The 23095-nt window shown below is 44.4% G+C and overlaps 2 protein-coding genes across 4 annotated transcripts; one reads left to right on the forward strand and one right to left on the reverse strand.

Moving 5' to 3' along the window:
• Positions 1-3323: 3323 nt before the first annotated feature.
• LOC101234182 (natural killer cells antigen CD94-like) lies at positions 3324-12244 on the forward strand. 2 transcript variants are annotated; one of them, XM_030263509.4, is made up of 7 exons: positions 3324-4261; positions 7759-7836; positions 8903-9001; positions 9618-9758; positions 10100-10251; positions 10683-10795; positions 11386-12244. In XM_030263509.4, exons 1-7 carry the CDS (start codon positions 4180-4182, stop codon positions 11519-11521), a joined length of 801 nt encoding a protein of 266 aa, XP_030119369.4. In that variant the 5' UTR covers positions 3324-4179; the 3' UTR covers positions 11522-12244. The 2 variants fall into 2 exon arrangements, with proteins under 2 accessions (XP_030119369.4, XP_030119371.4); XM_030263511.4 differs by having other exon boundaries at positions 11389-12244.
• Positions 12245-13816: 1572 nt separating this feature from the next.
• Positions 13817-21223, reverse strand: LOC115493463 (C-type lectin domain family 2 member L). Of its 2 annotated transcripts, XM_072923764.1 has the most exons (6): positions 20264-21223; positions 19916-20059; positions 18549-18632; positions 17584-17768; positions 16785-16885; positions 13817-15164 (listed from the first exon to the last, which is right to left on the reverse strand). In XM_072923764.1, the coding sequence occupies exons 3-6, from the start codon at positions 18583-18585 to the stop codon at positions 15047-15049; spliced, it is 441 nt and encodes a 146-aa protein (XP_072779865.1). In that variant the 5' UTR covers positions 18586-18632; positions 19916-20059; positions 20264-21223; the 3' UTR covers positions 13817-15046. The 2 variants fall into 2 exon arrangements, with proteins under 2 accessions (XP_072779865.1, XP_030119372.4); XM_030263512.4 differs by lacking the exons at positions 19916-20059; positions 20264-21223 and adding an exon at positions 19249-19542.
• Between the last annotated feature and the right edge of the window lie 1872 nt (positions 21224-23095).

Genomic DNA, 23095 nt, shown 5'->3' on the forward strand with positions numbered 1-23095 from the left:
AATTTTTGAGTCTTGTAATTATCAAAAAAAATTGATTCATAGTTGCATTTCTGCCTCCTGGAGAAAAATTTAAAGTTGTCATATACTTATAAAGAAATAAGGCTAGAGAGCACTGGAAGTTCTGTGGAAGGAAGTGCTCTTTGTTCTTAATTCCTGCTATTCCGTATTCATTCCAATAACTTCTGGAAGAATTGTAAGCTGTGTGTGCTTACAAGCACCATTTGGCCATTCAATCTACAGAATTTATAGATTGTCCTGCTTTTACAACAGCTTTGCTTCCGATTTCACAAGCAGACAGAAATTTTTTACCCAAAAGCACTTTCACATGAAATAAATGCATTAACAGCTAAGGGATTTCTAACTCTACATGGGTATGTATTTCCAGAAAGAGCTCTGGAATACATGCAAAGAAGGGAAATGATGAATCTGGATCCAGGTTTTACAGTTTTTGAAGCAACAACCCACAAATGCATGAGGTATCAGCAATAAGCCTGGCCTGCTGCCATGGTTAACCCCATCAGCATCTCAGCCCCACAGAAACACTCTATACCTCACACCTGGGGGATGGGGAGGAGAAACAGAAAATTAAAAGTGAGAAAGCTTTTGGGCTGAGATAACACTCAAATAGATAAAGCAAAAGCTGCACACTTAAGGAAAAACCAAAAGAAGGATTTAACTCACAGCTTCCCATGGGCAGGGCTCCATCACAAATAACTGTGACTTGGGAAACACCAGCACTCAAAACATCCCCCCTGCTCCTCTTTCCCCAGCTTTAGATACTGATCATGATGCCATGTGGGAAGTCCCTTTGGTCAATTGGGGTCAGCTGTCCCAGCTGTGTCCCCCCTCCCAACTCCTGTGCAGCCCACTGGCTGCTGGGGTGGGGTGAGAGGCAGAAAAGATGCTGTGTAATCAGTGCTCAGCAATAGCTAAAACACCCCTGAGTTACTGAAAGCTGCTCTCCACACTGCTCCCAGCACAAATCCATGGTGGGGAATCCATGGTGGTGAATGAAATTAGCTCTGTCCCAGCCCAAACCAGCACACCTTCAGAAAAGGGTGTTGTGCTGAGGGCCAAAAGTACTTCTAGCCCCTGCCCCATGCCTTCTGGTGGGCTCAGGCAAGTCCTTCTATTTTTGCTCTTCCAACTGCAGCCTGGAATTGATGCCCTTCTTTGCTAAGTGCTCTCAAACCCACAGGTGAAGTGATACCCAAACCCAGACTTTTTCAGCCATGAGGGTAAGAGACAGGAGCTCTACTAGACCTGAAGCAAGGCAGGCCATGTCTGTATGGCAGAATAGAGCACAGCAGGGAAGGACTAATGAAATAGATCAATAATTTTCAGCCTGTGAGTTTAAAAGTTTAAATGAGATCTTTTTTCCTGCTGCAGTGTGGGATAACCATGCACAGACATTCCTTTGTGGCAATAGGTGCCTTTGTTTCAGCCCTAGCTCTGATCATGCCTTCTGGGTGCTGCTTTTGCACCTCATCATACAAACAGCTCCGCTGTGACACAGCAGAGGCTTAGAATTGAAACCTAAACTGGACATTTACCCATGGGACTCGCCCAGTTTAGCCTGGAAGCCTCTGTGTTGCAGCTCAGCCTTTGGGATCTGCATTTTATTGTCAGACCAGCAGTTCAAATTCTTTCAAATGTGCATTACGAGGCAGCTGGAGTCCTGGGCTGAGCTGCCTGTTCTGTGGCAAGAGGGGCTGAATTCTGCTTTGCTGGATTCTGCTTTGCAGCCCACGTGGCTGTTTTCAGTCTGCCTTTGCCTCCACACGCAGTGAAGGTGATGCTGTCACACCCACAAGAAGAGGTGGCATCTGCAGTTGTCACCGCGTTAGTTCTGTGCATAGCTGCAGCTGGTAACTGTGGTGCCACCAGAACATCACCCAGTGACATCACTCAGGCTTGGCAGTTGGGAAGGGGGAGTCTGTGTGCACCCAGGAGCACGTCAGGATGGAGGATGACATGAGCTCGCATCCCTTTGCCTACTCCCACAGAGCCCCCGAAGCTCCAGGCTGTCAAGCTCTACATGATGTGCAGAGAAATCCTACACAAAAATCCCACCAGCTTTCCTTGCAGGTACTGCAAGAGAGTCTGGACCCTCAGATAGCTCCATGTTCTGCCAAAAAGTCTGAAAATTCAAGGCTAAACCACCACTCCCCCCTCCCCAGACATATGGATGTTTGATACACAGCCCCTGGTATTTTAGGGGCCTCACAGGGTTCTGTAAGGTCTGGATATTAATCCAGATTCATTTCCCGTGAGGAAAAAAGACACTGAGGCAAGGCTCGATCTGGAGAACCCGAAAGACACAAGGTGAGGATGATTCATGCAATAAATTCAACTTAACCCAGATTACAGCTTGTGAAGAGGCAGCTGAGGGAGCTGGGGGAGCTCAGCCTGGAGAAAAGGAGGCTCAGGAGGGACCTTCTGGCTCTGCACAGTCCCTGACAGGAGGGGCAGCCAGGGGAAGTCAGGCTCTGCTCCCAGGGAACGGGGACAGGACAAGAGGGAACAGCCTCAAGACTGCACATGGTTACCTCTGGTTTAGGAGGAAATAGTGAGAAAAGACTGCTGAAGCGTGTGTGCAGTGATGGAAAGAGACTGAGAATTCAAACAACCCACCTTCTGACTCTCCTTTATGGACTAAAGTTTCAGAAAAAAACCCAAATAAGGCAATTTGGTTTGGTTCAAGTTGGGTTTTCATAATCTTTTTTTTTTCCATTTCAGAGACTAACTATCCTGCTGTAAAGAATGCTGAGAAGTTCAGGGGGAAACTGATTCAGAGGACAAAGTTCTGTTTCGTGTGAGGCCTGGTGGTGTGGCTGCTATGTAGGTGTCTGTGAAACAAACCTTATCAGGCTGCAGCTCACGGTATCGATTTATCGTCTATTATCAGATAATAAACCCATCATGATTTACATTGCTTATAAATCATACTCAGGCAGCACTTCTGACTAATCTGTTCCATGACTATCAAAGGTTCTTCTTCCCCCCACCCCACCCAACACCTTTTTGTTTGTGCACTTAACACCATTACTAGTGTTTAACATCACAAGGGGAAAATCAGTAATAGAAGATTACAGCCCCAACCTTTGGTTTTTTCAGGTCCCTTTGAATGTAACAAACCCCTGCAAACAGCCTGTACAAACGTTATTTTCAACAGACCCAGGTAGGTTTGCAGACCTTTTCTGTGTTGAACTTGGAAGGAATTTTCTAAGTGGGAATAAGGTACAAAACCAAGAGCAGGATGTCATGCAGAAGGCTCCATGCCTGAGTGTTTAAATGTATTTTTAGGTTTTAGAAGGTGTTCGTGCTTGAATTAAAATTTGTGAGGCTTCCCCGTGAGCTGAAATAGAGGACAAAAACACTGTCATCAAAATATCCTGCAGCAAACACGTGGGTAATGAAAAAGGAGTTTAAGGTAATAAAGGCAGCTCAGGTTTTCCATCTGTGGAGTTGTTGGCTCAAGCAGGAAATCATTCCAGCAATGTAGGAACAGCAGCTCCTTGTAACTACTGGTACAGTAAAGTATGGAAACATTCTTGTAAAAGGCATTGGTAATGTTTTTTTAAATTTTATTTTGAGTTAATGTTAATACATCATCAGTATCACCTAAATTCAGCTGTTAAACAACTACTTTGTGTGTGGAGCAGGTTAGACTGAGTTACATTTTTGAAGCTGAGTGGTTTCAGTACATTAACCCCAAGACATCTTATGCTGCTACATGTACTTCTTGTTTATCTTTCTTTCAGGTGAATAGGCTGTGTAAGATGCATAGGAGCACAAAACAGCCACAGCAGAAAATTTGTACTCTCTTCTCCTGAGAACCAGCAAACTTTTCATACCTGTGTAAGCCCATTTCTGGGCATTCCTTAGAGAATTCCCTCTGCTTTGACAACGTGATTTTTTTTCCTCATATATTAGTGAAAATGATGGGTTTTAATCTTCATTTACTCCTGTATTCTGAAGGGCAAGAAGAGACAGAATGGTGGCTGAAAAGAGGCTTTGAAGCTGCACTGAAAGAAGTAACTCAGTGACTTCCTCCTTTTGTGTTTGTCAGCCTTCCTCAGAGCGTGCGAGTGTTTTGGAGGCAGGCAAACTTGAGACAGGATGCAAATGAGTGAGTTAAAACTGCTTTTTCCATAGCTCTGAGGGACAGGCTCACGGATGGCAGGGGATGTCACCTACGCGGCCGTGGCAGTGCTGCCGAGGGAAAGACCACGCTCTCCTTCAGGGACATCAAACTCAGGTAAAACCTCTTGGGCACACACTTTCTGCTGTCTTGAGCTCTTCTCTCTTTCTCTCTCACACATTTTAAATTTGGGAAATCTAGAAGAATGCCATAAGATGCTGCATGGGAAGGGCAAGAAGTTGGAACCACCTGGTTCCAGGCTTTAAGCAACAGAATGGGAAAGCAAAAGTGTTCATTGGTTGAGTAATGAGCATAATATTTCTTTTTAAATGAGTAACAAGACCAAGACAATGCTCCACTGATTTACTATCTAGGCCACAAATCAGATCAATGTTTCTCTTCATGGAAAAAGAGCAGTAAATTAACTAGTAAATCAGGAAAGTGCAGCCACTGTCACTGAAGTACTGAATGTCCCCTAAAAACTTCCTGCTCTTTCTCTTTAATATTCCAGTGGTGATTTTCCAGAACCAAATTATCAATCTGTGATCACTTCATATTTTTGTAAAAAAACCCCAAGGGATTAGGCCAGTATTCAGGGTAAATTTTCTGAAGAAGTGACATTTCTACTACTTGGGGGAAAAAAATGTAATTCATTCATGAAAGCATTTGGACAAAATTCAGGATGACAACTAATATTAATGACATCTTATGAGCAAATAGGAAATGCTTGTGGCATCAGACTAAGGATGTTTTCATACTTTCATTAATAATTATTGTATTTAATCCCTTAAGGAAACAACATTGTGTAATGAGCATTTTTAGGTGTTCTGCTTACAATGGAGATTAATAGTGATTATGGTGCTCTGAATACATGCACTTAAATGACAGAAAATAATACCTTTTGTATATCTTTACAAGATTGGTATCCAAAAGATAAAAATTAGTTCACTTTATTACATATATGGCAGAAAGACTACCTTAGACTCTGTGTCGTTGCACCTATGGATGTTGTTTGCATTGCTGTGACCTGTGCAACAAAAAGAGGGCCTGCCTGGAATTTTACCCAGTATCAAAAGTGATAAAACTTATTTGTGAAGGGAGATAGAGATCAAAGCTTGATTAGAAGACATCCAAAACTATTCATTGATCATGCTCCCTAAAGGAAAAGGTCAGTTTTGGACAGGTCAGTTCCAATGAAATTTACCATTAACACGTGGGTGGCTCTTAGTAAACTTTTGTTGAACTGATTTTAACTCTTGATATTTTCTCACATGAGTTACTGGCCATGATAATTGACTTCTCAATGCCCTTTTCCCTTTAAACATTTAACTTCTCAAAAATGCTAATCATTTTTGTGGCTGTTCTGTTCATACTCCAGTGCTTCCATCTCCTTTGAAAACAGGCACCAGAGATCCACCCAGTATTTCTACAAGTCTTAGTAATTCTGTCTCAAATATACAGAGACAAAATCTCTGAACAAATCTTCTCTTCACTGTTTACAGCTCCCAGTCTCACCTTCCCCACTCTTATGTTCGATTATTCTCGAATACATTTGGTTTGATTTGGCTTGGATTTACAGCTGGACTTCAGCTGCCACTCAGGTGCTCTGGATAATGAGGAGAAATTTAGGGATACTTTGCTGCTCTGGCAGAGTGTGCTGAGGAGGATTTAGCAATGGCTCTATCTGTGCACAGGCTTTGCTAGGTGCAGGTGCTGATACTGTGCATGTGCTTCAAACTGAGTGTTCAAAAGTAGAAAAGTGTTCCCAAATCCCAGCAAGGCTAAACACACGTGGGAATCCATTTCCCAGCTAAAGACTCCAGCAGTTCCCTCATGGATAATTTGAGAGTTGCCCAATTATGAATCCTGAGTGGCTACACAGAACTTTCCTTGGGAGAAGAACAAACCAAGGAGAGTTCAAGTCTATCACCAAACTAACCCACAAGCAATTGCAGCCTGCTATTGCTTGTGCCCTGAACTTCTTGTTCCCCTCCTTTACCTCCTGGGCTGCTCTGGGTATTGACCAGGTCCACCTGGAGCCTCTAATAATGTCCACCAATAAACAGAGATGTTTTTCTGCACCTGACAACAAGCACAGAGAAGTGAATTTTTATTTTTAGTGGCTAGCGGAGATCTCCACCTTGCTGTTGAATTAGGTGAGGGTGTGGAAGCATCTGGCAGAATTAAAGTGATGTTGTGTTTTAAAACTCCCTGCTGACTTCTGAGGACTTTGCATTCAAATAATCATACCAGCCCATACACACTGTAATAGAAGGAATGATTTTGGTTCAATATTCAGCTTGCATGGATGAGTGTTTTTCTTATAGACTTAGAGATATTCTTTGAAGGAATAAATGTGCATTTGAGAGACAAGTTATTTACTAATAGTAGCAGAATGTCTAAAATACTTATTTTAGAAGTACCTCCATTCACAGGTCTAGTGCATTTAGAAGTCCTGAGTGTTTTTGGAAAATTATTTACATTCTAAGAAGAAAAACTTTTAGGGCATTTGATTTGAGAATAATTACATTTAATTTACAAATTTTCTGTAGTTCATTGAACTAATAAATTGAAAGAAAGCAAACAATCAAGGTCAGAATTGGGTCAGATTCTCTAAAGCATAGACTGTCTCCCCGATATGAAAATAACCTTATTTGCCAATCAGGTTCTCAGTGTTTTTTTTTTTTTTTTACTGTAAAACCTCTCCACACTTGAGCAAGTCTCATATGAAATGCTGGCTCATTTTAACCTAATGAAACTCTCTTCTTCTGCCAAGTTTTTTGCCTGATCAGTGAAATTTAATACAACACTTCTTTTTAAAAGCCCCAGTGATCACAAACTAGGGTGGTGGCACAGAAGCTTATTCTTGACACAAATGGATAAAAATCCCTCCATTTATGAAACCAAAAGCAGTGTCCCAAAGGTCCAAATACCTTCCATAACACTAACCAGTTGCTGTGCAAAATACCCAGGTAAATTATATTGAAAACATCTTCAGAAAGAATCCACGTGCCTTGAACCCACACGGTGAGATTTTAATGCCATTTTTAGTTTTGTTTCGGCTTTTGGAAAAGCATGTCTTCAACCAGCAGATCCATTCATCTGTCACTACAGGCAGCACCTGAAATATCCTGGGATAAGCACTCACAAGTCAGGAATGCCCTCAGGAATTACCTTGCTGCAGCAGCATCTCTCTGAGTGCTGGTTTTCATCTGGCACATCTCTGCCCCACAAAGCAGTCGCGGTCTGGTGCCCCTCCAGCCCCTGTGGTACCTCCTGGGATGGCTTAGCAACAGCTGGGATGCTTGCCATGGATAGGATCCAGCTCCTTCCCATCCTTCAGCCTGTTTGCCTGGCTCCTGCTCCAGCCACACAGCACCCAACAGTTCAAAGCTTATGGAGGAGGTGGTAAATCATCATCTCCTCTGGCTGCTGACAGCAGGAGGAAATGGTAAATCATCATCTTGCCCGCCGTTGCCTAGGAAAAGGAAAATGCTGAACAAGCAGCCCTGGAAACACACCCCCCCTTCCTTCTCACAGAGGCTCCACCTTTATTGTTCCTGCACTTGGTGACTGGCACAGGCACAAATGTCAGCGTTGCCCTCTGCTTACAGGAAACACCATCACATACGCCGAGCTGCATGTGAAGCCCCAGCCCCAAGGGAACAGCAGAGCAGAGACTTCCACTCCTGGTACTGTGCAATTTTGTTTGGTGACTAATTCTAGATGTAGTTTTTCCTATTGCCCACCAGTGAAAGCTGTTAGCAAGAGCCTTTACGTACACCCTCTCAATTAAGGGCTGATTTATCATTTCCTCTGCTGCTTTTCTTCCTGGCTTCTCAGATTTTACACTTTTCCTTTCAAGAATAATACTGAGCGATGTTTTTTAAATAATTTCTAAAAACGCCTTTGTGCCCTGCATGGGAAATGTAGTAAAGCAAAGTAAAATTCCATGGTTTTTTTAGAACCCTCATGGGGGGAAGAGTCCCAGGGATGCATTTGGCTTTGAAAGCAGGGTAATGCCCAGGTCTCCACGTGCCATTAGTGTCTGGTGATTGTCACCCTCCCTGTACTGAAGGAGCTGCCTGCCAGGCAAAGGGAGCATCACACCAGACAGGTCAGGCAGCCAGAGGATGGAGCAGTTGCTCCTCTCACGCAGACAAGGTCAGGGAATCAGAGGTTATGGCAGTGCAAATCTGTGCCTCGTGCAACTGGCCCCTTAATCCCAAATTTCCTTGGGTTCTGCAGCTTCCTGAGTGCTTCCCTCTGACACAGGCCGAATGGCAAACAGCTGGAGGGATGCTTGGTTTGATGCACTTCCCTGTGCTGTGCCAGGGGCTGTCAGTATGGGGCTTTTCTTCCTGTGCCTTTAGGGAAGTTATCTTTGTGCTGCAGGAGGAGGAACACCCCACAGCCTATCCCTGACACCTCAGGCCATCCTTGATACTTACCCTCAATTGCTCTGCAAGGTCCTGCAGGGTGTGTGTGGGTAGGTGAGAGGAGGCAATGCTTGAGAAAAATAAGTCAAAAGAGAAAAGGGCAAATTCTTAGTGATTGACAAATCACTTGCTCTGTGACCAAACATTCTGATTCCATTGCCATGGATGCAAAATGGATGCAGATTTTTAATAAGTAAAATACCACTGCATCCTCCTGACAGCAGACTGATTTTAGGCAGATGATTTCTCTGTTGTTTCCCCAGTGGTAAGTTTAAGAGTGCCAGCACCTTAAGCTGCTCTTCCTCCTGCCTCCCTGCAGGCTGCCAGCACAGGTGCTCAGCCTGGTTCTACGTGGCGCTGGTCCTGGCAGTCCTTGTGCTCATCCTCCTGGGAGTCGTGGCCATACAAGCCAAGCAGTGTGAGTAGATCCCACCTCCTGCTTCACCCCTTCATTGTAGATGTGGTTAAACCTCTGAAGGAGCTGAGAGAAAAATTCCCTCAGTGTTGCACTGAAAGGTGTCAACTCGTACACAAATACAGGAAATGAGAGGCTATTGACAGGGGCCTGGAGTGACAGGACAAGGGGGAATGGCTTCACTTACAGAGAGGATGTTTAGATTTGGATATTGGGAAGCAATTCTTCAATGTGAGGGTGGTGAGGCCCTGGCACATGTTGCCCAGAGAAGCTGTGGCTGCCCCATCCCTGGAAGTAGATGGGGCTCTGAACAACCTGGGATAGTGGAAGGTGTCCCTGCCCATGGCAGGAGGGTTTTGGAGTGAAATTATCTTTAAAGTCTTTCAAAGCCAGTCCATTCCATGAACATCTTCCCAGGAGGGCTTTCCTAACTGTGCTTTACTCACTGAGTTTGCTCATAACTGTGTCTGTACCAGGCACTGTACACAGAGACATCCTCACATTCACAGTGCAGCTGTGGGTATAAAGACTGCATTTCCTCATCCTTGTTGTTAACTTGTTAACCATGACCTCTTTCTCTTTTTTTTTTTTTTTTTTTTTTTACTTTGGGCTGTTCAAGTTTTGAAGGGCAGAGCAGGAAAATCAGCAAGCTTGCCCCAGTATGGTCTGAACAGCACCAGCAGTGACATTTCTTCAGAGAGGACAGTCTCAGCAGCGCTCCTGAAACAGCTCAAGGAGGAGCTGTGTGAAGATGGACAGGGTGAGGCACGTTAGTCCTTTCCAGCACAGAAAGGATTGTTCTGTTGTCTCTATCCATATTTCTCTGACACACTGCAGTTTATAGGAACTCAGGAACCATGGTGCTCCTGCAGAGCTGTGATAACAAAATCTAAACGAACATTTTAATCGCCATAGTCTTGCTCCTCTGTTGATATAAAGTTTCCAGTATTTTCATTACATTTCTGTCTGCCAGGAGCTGCTGTCAGAAATGCCATATATCCTCCTCTTGTCCTGGAGAATACTTTCCAGTTAATGGCTTATAAACAGGGGGAGGAATTCCATCCATTGCAGGAGCTAAATGTTCCCCCTATCCACCCCCAGGCACGACGTGTGAGCTGTGTCCCCCCGGGTGGCAGCTGCACAGGGGCAGATGTTACTTCTTCTCCGAGGAGGCCAGGAGCTGGGAGGACAGCCAGAAACACTGCCTGGCCAGGAAATCCCAGCTGCTTGTCATTGAGGATGAAATTGAGATGGTGAGTCTTGCAGCAGCCCTAAAAGCGCGTGACAGGCCTCAACCAAACATTTCTCCAAGAAAAAATAGCCTGGATGTCAAGAGTACATGTAGACAAGCAAGGGCCCCATCTGGGAAAGGATCTGAGTCTCCTTGCACAGGAGCTGGGTTTGGGAATGTCAGCAGAGCAGAGCTGAAGAGGAGAAGCACAAGAGGTGCCAAGTGTGGAAGCCAGAGTAGTTTTGAGTGGGAAGAGGAAATGCTGAGGACTTTGCACTGCTTGGCTCTGGGAAGAGAGGAGGCTGGTCATGTATGGGAGCTGATGTAAGGGGCTGCTCTGCCATGGCTGCATCCCTGCCCTTGCTCTTCAAGAGGAAATAAAAGCTGTGCACGAGGCAGGAGCATAGCAGGAAAGCTCTTCTGTCAGGTAACATTCTTGTAATCATTCCACAGGAATTTATAGACAACAAAGACAAAGATACCAAATATATCTGGATTGGCTCGGACACCAAAGACGTGGAGAAAACGTGGAGTTCAGTAGAAGATCACAGAGTAAAAGAAAACAGGTGATGATTTTTTTGGGGGGGATATCTTTGGGAAAAGCAAAGTGTGGTATCCCTGCTTGGAAATACAACTCTGAATCTGAGCTAATTACATATCTAAGCCTGCAGCCTCAGGTATGTATTCAGAGTCTATTTCATGGTCAGTTCCAGGCCAACAGGTTCCTGATGGGCACTTTTGGGAACTGATTTCTGCCTCCAGGACCAACCACAGGCACAGCTCATATATTTATTAATACAGAGATACTATGACACACTTCTGCTGAAATCCCTGCCAAGAAACTCTCCTCCTTTGCAGACCATGTGCTGCCTGCCTCTGTTGAAGGTGATGCCTGTCACCACTTAGCATTGGCTGGGATCTGTGCAGCTTTCTTCAGCATGGGGAAAGATCCTTATCCTGGTAACACTGATAATGCCAAGCATCCATCCCTCAGAAGCCAGCAGTCCCTGCTGGGGGTGCCCAGCCCACAGCTGCTGTGCTTCAAGGGGGTGGTCAAGTGGGCACCACTCACCCCCTCACTCAGAGCACCACCAGGATTTTTAAGCAGTGCTGAGTTTAAACCCAGCAACCCATTGCATTCCTTTTGGTCTCTCAGCAGGACAGCTCTAAAAAGCATCGAGGCTGACAAGAACTGTGCTGTCTACAGAAGGAAAAATGTGATCCAGGCAGATAACTGCCAGACCTTAAAGGAGTGGATCTGTAAGAAGAATGCAACTTTGCTGCTGCTCTGAGCCACATTTCCAGACAACAGGCACAGCTTCTCCTCAGAAGACCCATTTTACAGACAAACCAACTTGTGATGTAAATAATTTTCATCAGACTTGCAGGGAAATTTGCACTTTGCTGTGCTGTGCTCCCTAAGAAGTCAGAAGACAGGTCCTGCAACAGGCCTGCAAGCTGGGACATGAGGACTTTGGGGTGCTGAGCCTTCACACAGAGAGATTTTGGCAGCAGCTGCCTCAGGAAGGGTCAGAAGAGAAGAGACACTCGTGAGGAGGAGCACTGTGAACGTAAACAGTGTGATATAGAGGAATTATGGCCCCTGTGGGGGATGAAGGCTGTGCTGGGCCCTCTGCTGTCACCCCTGCCCACAGGACAGCTGCTGAGCTGAGGATTCTTATTTGGGTTTCAGAATTTTAGTGTTTGCTGAAGTTTGTGGGCTTGGGGTTTTGTGGGTTTTTTACCTTGGGGTCTAATGGTGATTCACAGAAGTCACTTGAGAGCTGGAAAAAAATGCATTTATTGGACTTCTTCAAAGCTGCTGCAAAGCTACTGGGTGGAGACAGCAGACCAGACATGGAGTGACTTGTAACACTTGGGGTTAATGTGCTGATTGCTCCCATCCTCTTCTGGTGCTGAGCCTTGGAATCAGAAGGGATTAACTAGGGAAAGGGCTTGGGCTGTAAGACAAACATGACAGTGCAAGGAAATAAAGTTGATAAGCTTCCTCTCCACCTATATTTTGTCCTTTACATTGTAAATTCCAACCACAGTTATGGTATAATGAGGTGCCAAAGACTGGTGAAATTAATGCCTGGGAGTGCACTCTGTAAATGCATTGCTTAGGCATTGAAGTGTCTGAATAAATGCTATTTCTGGGTCGAGAACACAAAGCTGCTAAGAGCAGTCCGACCTAGTGCTTCTATTAGATTCCCATATTTGACAAAAATGAAATGTCATGAATTGAAGGTGCTACTCTAACAAAAATGGCACTTTAACTTTTCCACTTAAACTGGAATTTGAGTCCTTATGGCAATGAGAAAGAACAAGCCTAACATGGCTTTTGAGATGGTGAGCCTTTACCTCATCTTTGCTATGATGCACACAAATAAAGGCAGCTGCAGTTTCACAGAGATGTTTCTTCACACCTGCACATGCCTGGGGAGGGTTAATGTCCAGCACTTTAGGGCTGCAGATTAAAAAGTGAACTGTACTCTCAGGGACTTCCCTTCAAACAACAACAACAGAATTGCCACGCAAAATGCAGCATCAGCAGCTCAAAACCCGTCAGACACTGCTGTTATGTAAGAGGAAACAACAAAAATCCCCCAAACTCAGCACAGCACGTGGGAGGAACAGGATTGGTTTGCTTATTCTAGACAGAGAAACAAAGAAAAGGAATGAGTCTGAAATATGTAAGATAATAATCGATACCTATATAATACATGCTTTACAGAGAGAGAATTTCTGACTGCTGAGAAATTTTCACTTCAGGGTACTCACAGCACACCCTTCTCCATGCAGTTAGCAATTGCTGCTTTTCTGGCAGATCCTTCTTGATTCATGCTGAACTTAATAAGAAAAACAAACTCCTGCATGCTGGCTTCTCTCAAATTAGTCGTGGTGTTAAGGTTTTAACAGTATTCATGAAACATCTATGATTTGGACCTTCTTGCTATTATTCATATAACTAAACAACTTTTTGCAGGGCCTTACTGAAGTTTTTACCTACAATTTAAGAAGTCACTTATTGAAAAGAAAAAAAAATTACCATTGAAGTACTTCATCAAACTCCACTATGAGTAAATCAAGTTGGCAGAGTTTGCACCTTCTTTTCTGAACATCACCAAAGAAGTTCATTACATCCCTGAGGAGTCAGATTCCAGAAGAGCTTTCATTTTTTAACCTTTGTTAAAAGTCTGGCTCATTATGAGGTATTAAAAAGGGCAAAACAATCTTTTTTGGATCAATTATTCTGTTTCATGTCAGCCCCAACATTATGATTAAAGATTTTTTCATGTTCAAAACCTGAATATTTTACTTCGCTTCAGATTCATTTTTTTTTCACCAAAATGGTGCCTGAGATGAAAAATACTTTTAATATCCCAATATTAAGATAGAAACCACTGTAATTCAGGGGCTCTGTAAACTATTTTTTCAGGACTATTGCACATACCATATCCTTCAGAATCAGGTTAATTTAAAAACATTGCAGAATAACACCTTCCCCCCAACATATAAACTTTTCATATTTAGAGTCCTGTTACTGTGTCTGTAAAGAATAGAAGCAATTAAGAAAAGTGTAATCCAGCAAAATTAGTGATTATATTTAAATAAACATCTGAAAGGCACAAGGTGCTGACAGCATCCATCTGTATGGTCCTGCTACAGTCAAGTTCTTCTGTCACAGAAAATAATGAAAGTGAACTTCCCATTCTTCCTTCTCTAGAAGCTTGATAGTTATATTCTTTCCAGACAAATTTGCTTCCTCTGGGTCAAATGACACTTTAAATCTTTGGACAACCTGCTAGACATGTGTGGGACTCAGACAATCAGAGGGACTGTGCCCTAATTCTGTTCGGGCTCCCAGCAATCCAAGAGCACTGGAGCTGCTGCTGAAAATGTCACCTACACAAGCAAACACTGACTGTCCATCTGGAAATGTCCTCTTGCTGAGAAGCCTCACGACATGGCACAGGGCATGAGGAAAACACAGAAAAACATCCCTTGCTGCTAATTCTCTCATTCCCTCCTGCTGACTTTGCCTCCTTGCACTGAGGACTATTTCTACATTTACACATTAATGCCTGCAGCTTCACTATCACTCTTCCAGTTCCAGCTCTTCTCTCTCCCATCAGTGCAGATGCTCAGGTAAATAAGTATTCTTATCTACTGAGACTTTTTTTGGCTAAAGAAAGTGTTGTGAGGATAACTTCAGGTGCAGTGCAGCTACATAAATCAGCTTGACAGCATTATCACCGGGATTTAACAAAATTAATGTAACATAACATTAACAAAACATGGAATACAATGAAAGGTACATCCCATCAAATGGAAAGAGAGGAATTTCCTGTGGTCCTGTCTAAAACAACAGTGTTCACTTCTGCATTGTCCTGTATCCATGACGCACTGGCAGCCCTCCAGACAGACCACACTTTAACACCCATGCACACAGAGCCTGGCAAAAGGAAAAGCAGAACAAAAACCTCCAACTGCACACCCAAAAGGGAAAGAAAGAGCAGCTGTTCCTACAAGAGAAGAGTAAATGGAAGAAATACTGATGGCACAGCAAAAAGAAACTACAGCTGGGCAGTAGCTGGAAAAATAGGGCAAGGAAATGACATATCAGGATGCTGAAGAGAGCCTTTTAAATGGTATTTTAAAAGCCTTCCTCCATGGGTGGAGAATTCTGGCTACCAGAAAAGTCATTCACCTCTAGGTAGGAGCTGGGACACATTCCCAGGTCCCAAAGTGTAGAAATAGCTCGTGTAGGCATCATATCAGAGCTCTGTCAGGGGTGGTGGCTTTGTCCACCTTTATTGTGCTGAGTTGATATCCAAGCTACAGACCCATTTCCTGGTTAAATAACATCCCGAGGCTGAGACTCCTTTGGAATCCAGATAGGCACAGCTGCCAGAGTCTTTTACTTCAAACCTGTCAGGGAGAAGGGAAGACATGATTACTAGGACACCCAGAATCAAATATTGCAATAGAACAAAGGCAGCTACGGGCATCTCAGGTTCCCTTTGAATAAAGCCTGATTTATCTCAGGCAAGGCACCACAGAAGGATTATGTTTTGTGCCTTGAAGAGAACACCATTGAGATTGTATTTTCTTAATGGTATCTTGTTCCCAGAATAAAAAAATCCAGGACTTGTAGTACTCCTGCATCTTGTTTAGTGGTTACTTAATGTGAAATACACCCTTAGAACAGAGAGTGAAACTCATGTTTGCCTTTCTTAGGGATGTTGTGCCATCAAGATGAGCACCACCACCTTGCACTTCCACATCCTCCTATCCAGAGAAGAGGTTCCAGCAGAAGCTGTGAAGGAAATGCATCTCTAATTTCTCCCTTCCTCAGAACCCAACAGGCACCATGGTTAAGGGGGTGGGGGGAAACAAGAAGCAAACCTCAGTTTCCACAGCGTAGGTGTCCCTACATAGGAGGTAAGGGACTCCTTCAGCAACTCTGTTCTCAAACAAAGTGCTATAAAGTTCTGTGGATAGTCCAAGCACACTGGAATGGTCTCTGGAAAAGCCAAGGGATAAATCCCCACCAGTGTAGTAACACCTGAGCTTGCTTATCGAGGTGTTTGCCCTCCCCTTCAGGAGGGGCAGTCTGAGGCAAGCGGTGAGGCAGAAGTCTAAGAATGGGAAGAACCTCACTGAAAACGAAAGCAGCAGTGGATGTTTGTACTGCAGACAGGGGATAAAAGAGTGGGAAGGACTGCAGTTTTCAATTTGAGGTGCCCACGTGCTCCTCACATCTCACATTAAATCCTTTGTCAGATGAAGCCTTTAGGGCTTGGGGATGAAGCAAATCACCAGTAATGTCACAGACTTAAAAGTATTTAAACTTTCCACTTTTTAAGGTAATTTCAGACTTGTGAAATCTCATTGATTATGCCTATCAATGGTAATTCTGCCAACTCCTGCCAGCAGCTGCTCCAGGATGAGCTGCAGCAGCCTCTGAGGAGATGGGACAGCTGCCAGGGAGAGGAACAAAGTGTCCCACACCTGGCACTGGTGGCACAGAGCACCAGGCCCTGCCCACAGAGCAGCTCATGCAACATAAATTCACATCTTCCTTTCCCTCCAGCAGCCTCTTTCTGGGGAACATTCTATAAAAATAAAAACATGTCTTAGCAGTCTCCCAAATCTCTTTGCTATAAACCTCACACAGCTTACATGCAACTTGGTATTGTTGCAAAGTATATTCTATAACGAGGAATTCATGTTACTGTAACCTTCCCTTCCTCCCCCCATTCCCTTCTGCCCATTGCTTTTTTTTGTCTCCTAGTTTCACTTTCTCTGATGTCTGTTACCATGAGCCTGCCTGGAATTGCTTCTCAACATTACAAACTTATCCCCCAACTTTCATCTGCCACAGTTTTAACAATGCCATGTGAAATCTTCATTGCATTCCATAACCCTCTCCATAATCATCCCTTCAACATAATAACAGAGATTTCCTACAAGTCACTATTTCTCTTTTATTTTTCTTACTCCCCTACAATTGAATATCACCAGCAAAACCCCTCCACATCAACTTACAGTTCATTGTCTAATGCTTTTCCATTTACCCAAAAGAACTCTTCATTTCTTTTATAGAGTCCAATCCATGGGTCTTGCTTTGTTATCTTGATCATAAAGCTCTGTAGGAATAAACCCACATGAGAAAAGAAGTTCTGCATGTTCAGTCCAGTTATCAAAATACAAAGTCTTTGATCCAGGGCAAAAGCAAAACAACCATCTAGCCTTTGCTGCAGAAGAAACAATATTAATACTAAATATACAGACACTGGTGACTGGGATAGAGTTGACTGACCTAGAAAGAGGCTATTCTAAAATATCAAGGTTGCTATCAAGGTCTGGAACAGATTCAGAATAGATTCTCCTAGGCCTCTGTGCAGGGTGGAATCTGTCCTAATACTGTGGTATAAGAGAGAAGAAAATGCTCCAAGCTGCACTTTGGGTAACTATCTCCTAACTCCAAAGGTCACAATAAACATATTTACCAACTTCTGTGTCATTAACCTATCTCAATATGAGAAACCAGTTGTTTAATTAAAGATAAACAGATAGAGATGCAACAGTGTTTACCCGGATAAATGCCTTCAATATGACTATTTATAGCTGTGAGCAGCACCAAATTTAATTCAGACAGTCTCTAAACCATGAACTGTGTAACTGATGTTTCCTATTTTCAGGGAAAAGAGCCACAAAGCCTTCTGCAGGCTGTGACTCATCGTGGTCTCGCATCAGCTTCCTAACTGTTCAGCTGAGGAGGCTGGAGAAGCAGTTCCCTGGAAGTGAACTGGGGGGAAAACAGGATCCCCCTTGGTTCCCTTACCAGCTCCTGATGATTTTCGATGACCAGCAGGGAAGCATTGTGGGAAGAGCAGCTGCTCTGGCTGAAGTTCCAGGCAGCTTCACTCTCTGAGAGGTAGTAACACTTCCTCTGGAAGTACAGCCAGCCTGATGGACACAGGTCCAGGGAAGGGCACACAGGAAACTCTTTGGCCAGAGAAGGCTTTACTGGGAAAAGACAAAAAACAATCTACCCATTTCTTCCAGCTGGGAAAGGATTTGCTTTCTGGCTGCATCATCTAAAATAATCCAAATCTAGCCACATCATTGTTACTTCTGCCCAGCTGAAATAATTATTGTAAACTAATGATGTATTCTGGATCCTGCACCCTTCTGCCTCTTGACATATCCTTAAAAGGATGGTCAGGGACACGTTGGTAGGAGTAGCTGAGAAGGTGATCATAAAGTATCACCCAAGGACTCTTCTACAACCTAAAAAATCCAACAACTCCAGTTTTTTCATGTGTTTCTTCCTCACAGTTGAATTAATAACTTTATTATAGTGTCGTTTTTGAAGGACTGCAGATTGGTAGGACAATCTTCCTATTGCTATTTGTTTTCTTGAACAATGGTGATCTGACAAACTTGATACCAAAAGTAAACTAAGACTAAACTGAGCCCTCCCTAACCTCACTGAAGCATGTGGATCGTTCCTGCACTGGCCCACAATTTCAAACAGAAATCACAGATTCACACAGAATCACAGAGTGGCTTGGGTTGGTTCAAAGGTCATTTTGTTCCACCCCTGCCATGGGCAGGGACAGATTCCATCAGACCAGGCTGTTCCAAGCCCCATCCACCCTGGCCTTGGACACTTCAGGGATGGGGCAGCTACAGCTTCTCTGGGCAGCCCGTGCCAGGGCCCCAGCACCCTCTGAGTATAGAACCCCAAACTTTGGTCATTTTTTTAAATGCTAATTAAATTTCCTTTTAAAATTCCTTACTTACCAAAATGAATAAATGAAATCAAAATGACAGCGGCCATAAGGACTCCAGCAACAGCTCGCCACAGCCAGATGTTTGAGAATAGACCTGAAAAAATAAAATAATGGAATTACAAAAACAAAACAAAACAAACAAACCCAAAATAACAAACAAGAACCAGCTGACAGGGGAGTAAAGCCCAGGACACGCAAAGCTGTTTAAAAAAAAAAAAAAAAAAAAAAAAAAGTGGATCTCTGTGGAGAGCAGCAACATTTAACTCATCTTCACAAGGCTTATCAGCGAACAAGAACTCCGAGTTACTGAAACTTCAGTTACATCATCCAAAACGTAAAGCGATCCAAAGAGAAAGAAACAAACATGGGGAAAAATGACGGTGGACACTAAGAGCCTAATCACGGCGTGGATAAGTGAAATAAGAAAAGCCGTCGGTTCTGGAACTCAAAACTGCTGAGAAATTATCCTTATCCTATAGCCACAGCTTTTTAGTCTCATTTTGTTCGCCTGGAACGCTCTGGAAGCACAGACCGCCCTGTCCCCGGCTGCTCGGGCAGCGGCAGGGCCGAGGTGCCCGCAGGGGTTCCAAAGGAGGCTCTCCTCCCCTGCCAGTCCCGGCGGCTCCGCGGCGGCATTCCCGGCTCCCCACATCCCGGATCTCTCCCGCCCCGCATCCCAGCGTGTCCCCCGGGTGTCCCCCGCCCGTCACCTTGGGTGCCGCAGCCCGCGGAGCGGCCGCGCTCCCCCATGGGCGCGGGGCTGAGGGGCGCGGAGCCGCCCGGCCGCGCTGGGGCTGTTCCCTTCGCTGTGTCCGCTGCCCGCGTTCCCCTCTCTCCCCTCGCTGCCGGCCCCCAGGGGCATGGCCACGGAGCCGCGGGGCTGGCCGGTACCGAGCGGGGCTCCGAGCCGGGAGCAGTCAGCCCGCAACTCCCGAGAAATAGGAAATAGAAACGCTTTACAAGAAGTCGGCTCCTACAAAACCTCGCTGGGATCTTGTAACATCGGCAAATTCCAGGAACTAACACGAAGAGAGAAGGGTTCGGTTTGGTTTTGTCGTGTGGGGAATTTTTGTTTGGGTTTGTTTTTTTATTGTTTGGGGGCTTTTTTTTTTTCCCAGTTTTATTTATTTCATATTTATTTGTTTTCTTCTTCTGTACGGAGGAGGGAGTAAAATCAAATATGTAAAAGCTGATTACTTAAACTTCTTTGGAAAATTTGGCCAGTGATTTGCTTCACCTAGAAGAACATAAAGCCTGACGATGCTGGCTTGCCTGTGGGGTGAAGGTGCAATAGAAATTTCAGCATTGCTTGGACAACAGGGTCACACATATCATCCAGTTCATTTGTTGGTTTTGCACAATAACTGCTGTACTTACAACAGATCCGGGCTGTGCTGTGTGCTCAAACAGCCTGAGGAACGCAGCTCTCCCCAATTCATCATGTGGGCTCTCTGTGAGGCTGGTGAGGAACTCAGCAGTGCTTTATCCAAAATAAACATCCTTCTGTACCTGGGCAGGCAACTTCAAACACAAAACCATGGGAATGGGGGGTTACACTTTAAGCTTTCATTGCAGTCTCCAACTACTTTCATTGTCAAGGATTCAGAACAGTGGTGAGTTGCTGAAAATCATCAGCAGGTGTTCATGTTGACAGCTTATAAATAACCATATAAATGTTATACTTCCATAAGTATAATTTGAATTGCAGTTGATTTTAGCTTTTACCTGCAGCAGGAGTTCACTTAAGCACTAAACTGGGAGAGCTGGACTGGTCAAAATTCCCAGGAAGACACTGGGGAAGGAAAGATAAAAGGATGTAGAAGAATCCAAAATATATGTGTGACAAGGCTTACGGCATGGTGGCTTCAGGGAGGCTAGGGAACTGAGGATCCCCAGGAGAGAGAAGGAGGGATGGGTCCAGAAAGCACAAGCTTGAGATTTTTCCAGAGGTTTTGCAAGACATGAATCCAGAGGAGCAGAGGATGAGAGGGGTGTGTAGAATTAGGGCAGCAGGGAGGTTCAGTACATGCTTGATGCATGTTTTACATACAAGGAGATAGTGGAACACTGGTGTGTGCACAACAGGCATTCTAAGAACAGCTTATTCAGCATTTATTTGCTCTGAATGAGCGGGTTTGGCTCCTGCTATTCAGTCCTGCCTGTCACTAAGGTCAAAAAAGAGCATTGTGGCTTTTAACCACAGAGCATTTAGGAGTGAAAGCTCTCTTCATGCTCACCCACGAGTACAGCAGGTAATTCTCACAGCTGCAGGAGAGTCTCAAGGCTGGCAAAAAAACTCTGAGAAATGCTGTCAACATAGCTGTGAATCATCTGATCCTCTAAAACTACTGTTATTAATCCCAGATGCTTGTAACCGAGACACTCACCTTCATTTTCCCTCATCAGTTTGACTACAAAGCCTCCAGACAATTCCTAAAATAAATGTTGATAAACATGACAGGAATTTCTTGAAGGCTAAAGGCAGAAATACCCTCCATACGGGAAAAGTTACTTTAAAATACTGGAAAATTACTTTAAAATGTTGTCATGATTTAGGGAGAAAAAACGCAAACATTCTAAGGAAAAAGCATGGCATTTTACAAGAGGGCTCCCATGGGACTGGCTTGAAAAGTCAGAGTTGGATCCTGTGCTGCTGCCTCCTGCTACCACAAATAATCTTTGATTAACTTTTGTTACTCACTGATCATAGAATCATAGAATGGATTGGAACAGACTTTATTCTAATTCCAACCCCTCTGACACTGGCAGGGACAACTTCCACTATCCCAGGTTGCTCAGAGCCCCATCCAGCCTGGCCTTGGACACTGCCAGGGGTGGGGCAGCCTGTGCCAGGGCCTCATCATCCCCTGAGTATAGAACTTTTTCCTAATATCTGCTCTAATTTTTTTCAACTTTAGCTCAAAACTGTTCACTCTTGTGAACTCACTATCTGCTCGTGTAAAAAGTCACTCTCTCCCTCTTTTTTTACAAGCTCCCTTCAGGCACTGCAAGGCCACAATGAGGTCACCCCAAAGCCTTCTCCTCTCCAGGCTGAACAATCCCAGTTCCCTCAGCCTTTCCTCCCAGCAGAGCTGCTCCATCCCTCTGCTCCCCTTGGTGTCCCTGCTCTGGCCTGGCTCCAGCAGCTCCCTGTCCTTGCTGTGCTGGGATCCCAGGGCTGGATGCAGCCCTGCAGGGGGGTCTCAGCAGAGCGGGGCAGAGGGGCAGAATCCCCCCTGCCCTGCTGCTCTGGGGCTCTGGGTGCAGCCCAGCACAGGGGGGCTCTGGGTTGGGGCAGGGCCAGCTCTGACCCACAGCACCCCCAAGTCCTTCTGCCAGGGCTGCTCCCTCTGCTCATCCCCAGCCTGGATTGATTCCTGGGGCTGTTCTGACCCAGGTGCAGGACCAACACTTGGTCCTGTTAAACCCCATGAGATTCCCATAAGCCACTTCCCAAGAAAGAATAAAATTTCTTTATATATAAATCATGACTCACCACAGAGCAAACAGCACACTCAGCACCTTGAAAAGTCACTCACCATTTGAAGCCTTTGCAGCCACAAACCCAAAATGGTTCCAGAAAGTCCAGCATGTGCTAAAAAAAGATACCATTCTTGTCTCTCACAGGATTTTTTCAAAGAGGAGCACAGAGAGAAATGAAAGAGAAAACAATTGCTATTTCTGCTCCTTGTTTTTCCCATGTGGAATGTGTTTGAAGAATTGTTTACCTGGGGTGATTGCTTGATTGGATTCAGGTGAAGATTGTTTGAGCCTGATGGCCAATCCAACCCACCTGGGGCTGGACTCTCGAGAGAGGGTCACGAGTTGTGAGTTAGATATGCTACTTAGAAAAGTAAGTATGTAGTTTTAGTATCTCCTTTAAATAGTATATTAATCTGTTATAGTATAGTTATAATAAAGAAATCATTCAGCCTTCTGAACTGGAGTCAGACATAATCATTTCTTCCCACTGGGTTCACCTACATTTACCTGTGATTACTGCAAGCTCTGTAACACTGTCATTGCTACTTTTAAGGTGATCTTTGTGTCTCCTGAACCCTGCTTGCTGTTCTGACAGCAAATTTGCATTGGCAGTGCATCCTCCTGACCTGCCCATTTGGCAGTGAGATCCATTTCTTGCGTTGGTACATTTGTCATTTAGAACCAGATAAAATTGTTTGCATGTGCAATACTGCATGAACTTCTTTTGTTTACATAAATTATCACTCGTCTCTGAAATGGCTGTTCATGTTTGTCTCTGCTTAGTTGCTTCTATGCAACAACTTCTGGGTTTTTAATGGTTTGGAGTGGTTTCTTTTAAGAACCTTGTCTTGATTCACTGTTTTCTCCTACAATAAAATCAAAATCCTTCAGTTGTGATTTTTGCCAAGATATTCAGATCATTTTTTCCACCAAGTGTATCCTAAATACCACACCTGGCTTGAGACACAGTTGGGATACAGGTCCATGTAAATAGGATGAGCCCTGAGGATCAGCTCTCGGTGGTCTCCCTGTCACAGGTTCTCCTTGATAAAGGACACTAATGGAGCCAGTCCT

The sequence above is a fragment of the Taeniopygia guttata genome, chromosome 1A, assembly GCF_048771995.1.
Source record: "Taeniopygia guttata chromosome 1A, bTaeGut7.mat, whole genome shotgun sequence".
NCBI lineage: Eukaryota > Metazoa > Chordata > Aves > Passeriformes > Estrildidae > Taeniopygia > Taeniopygia guttata.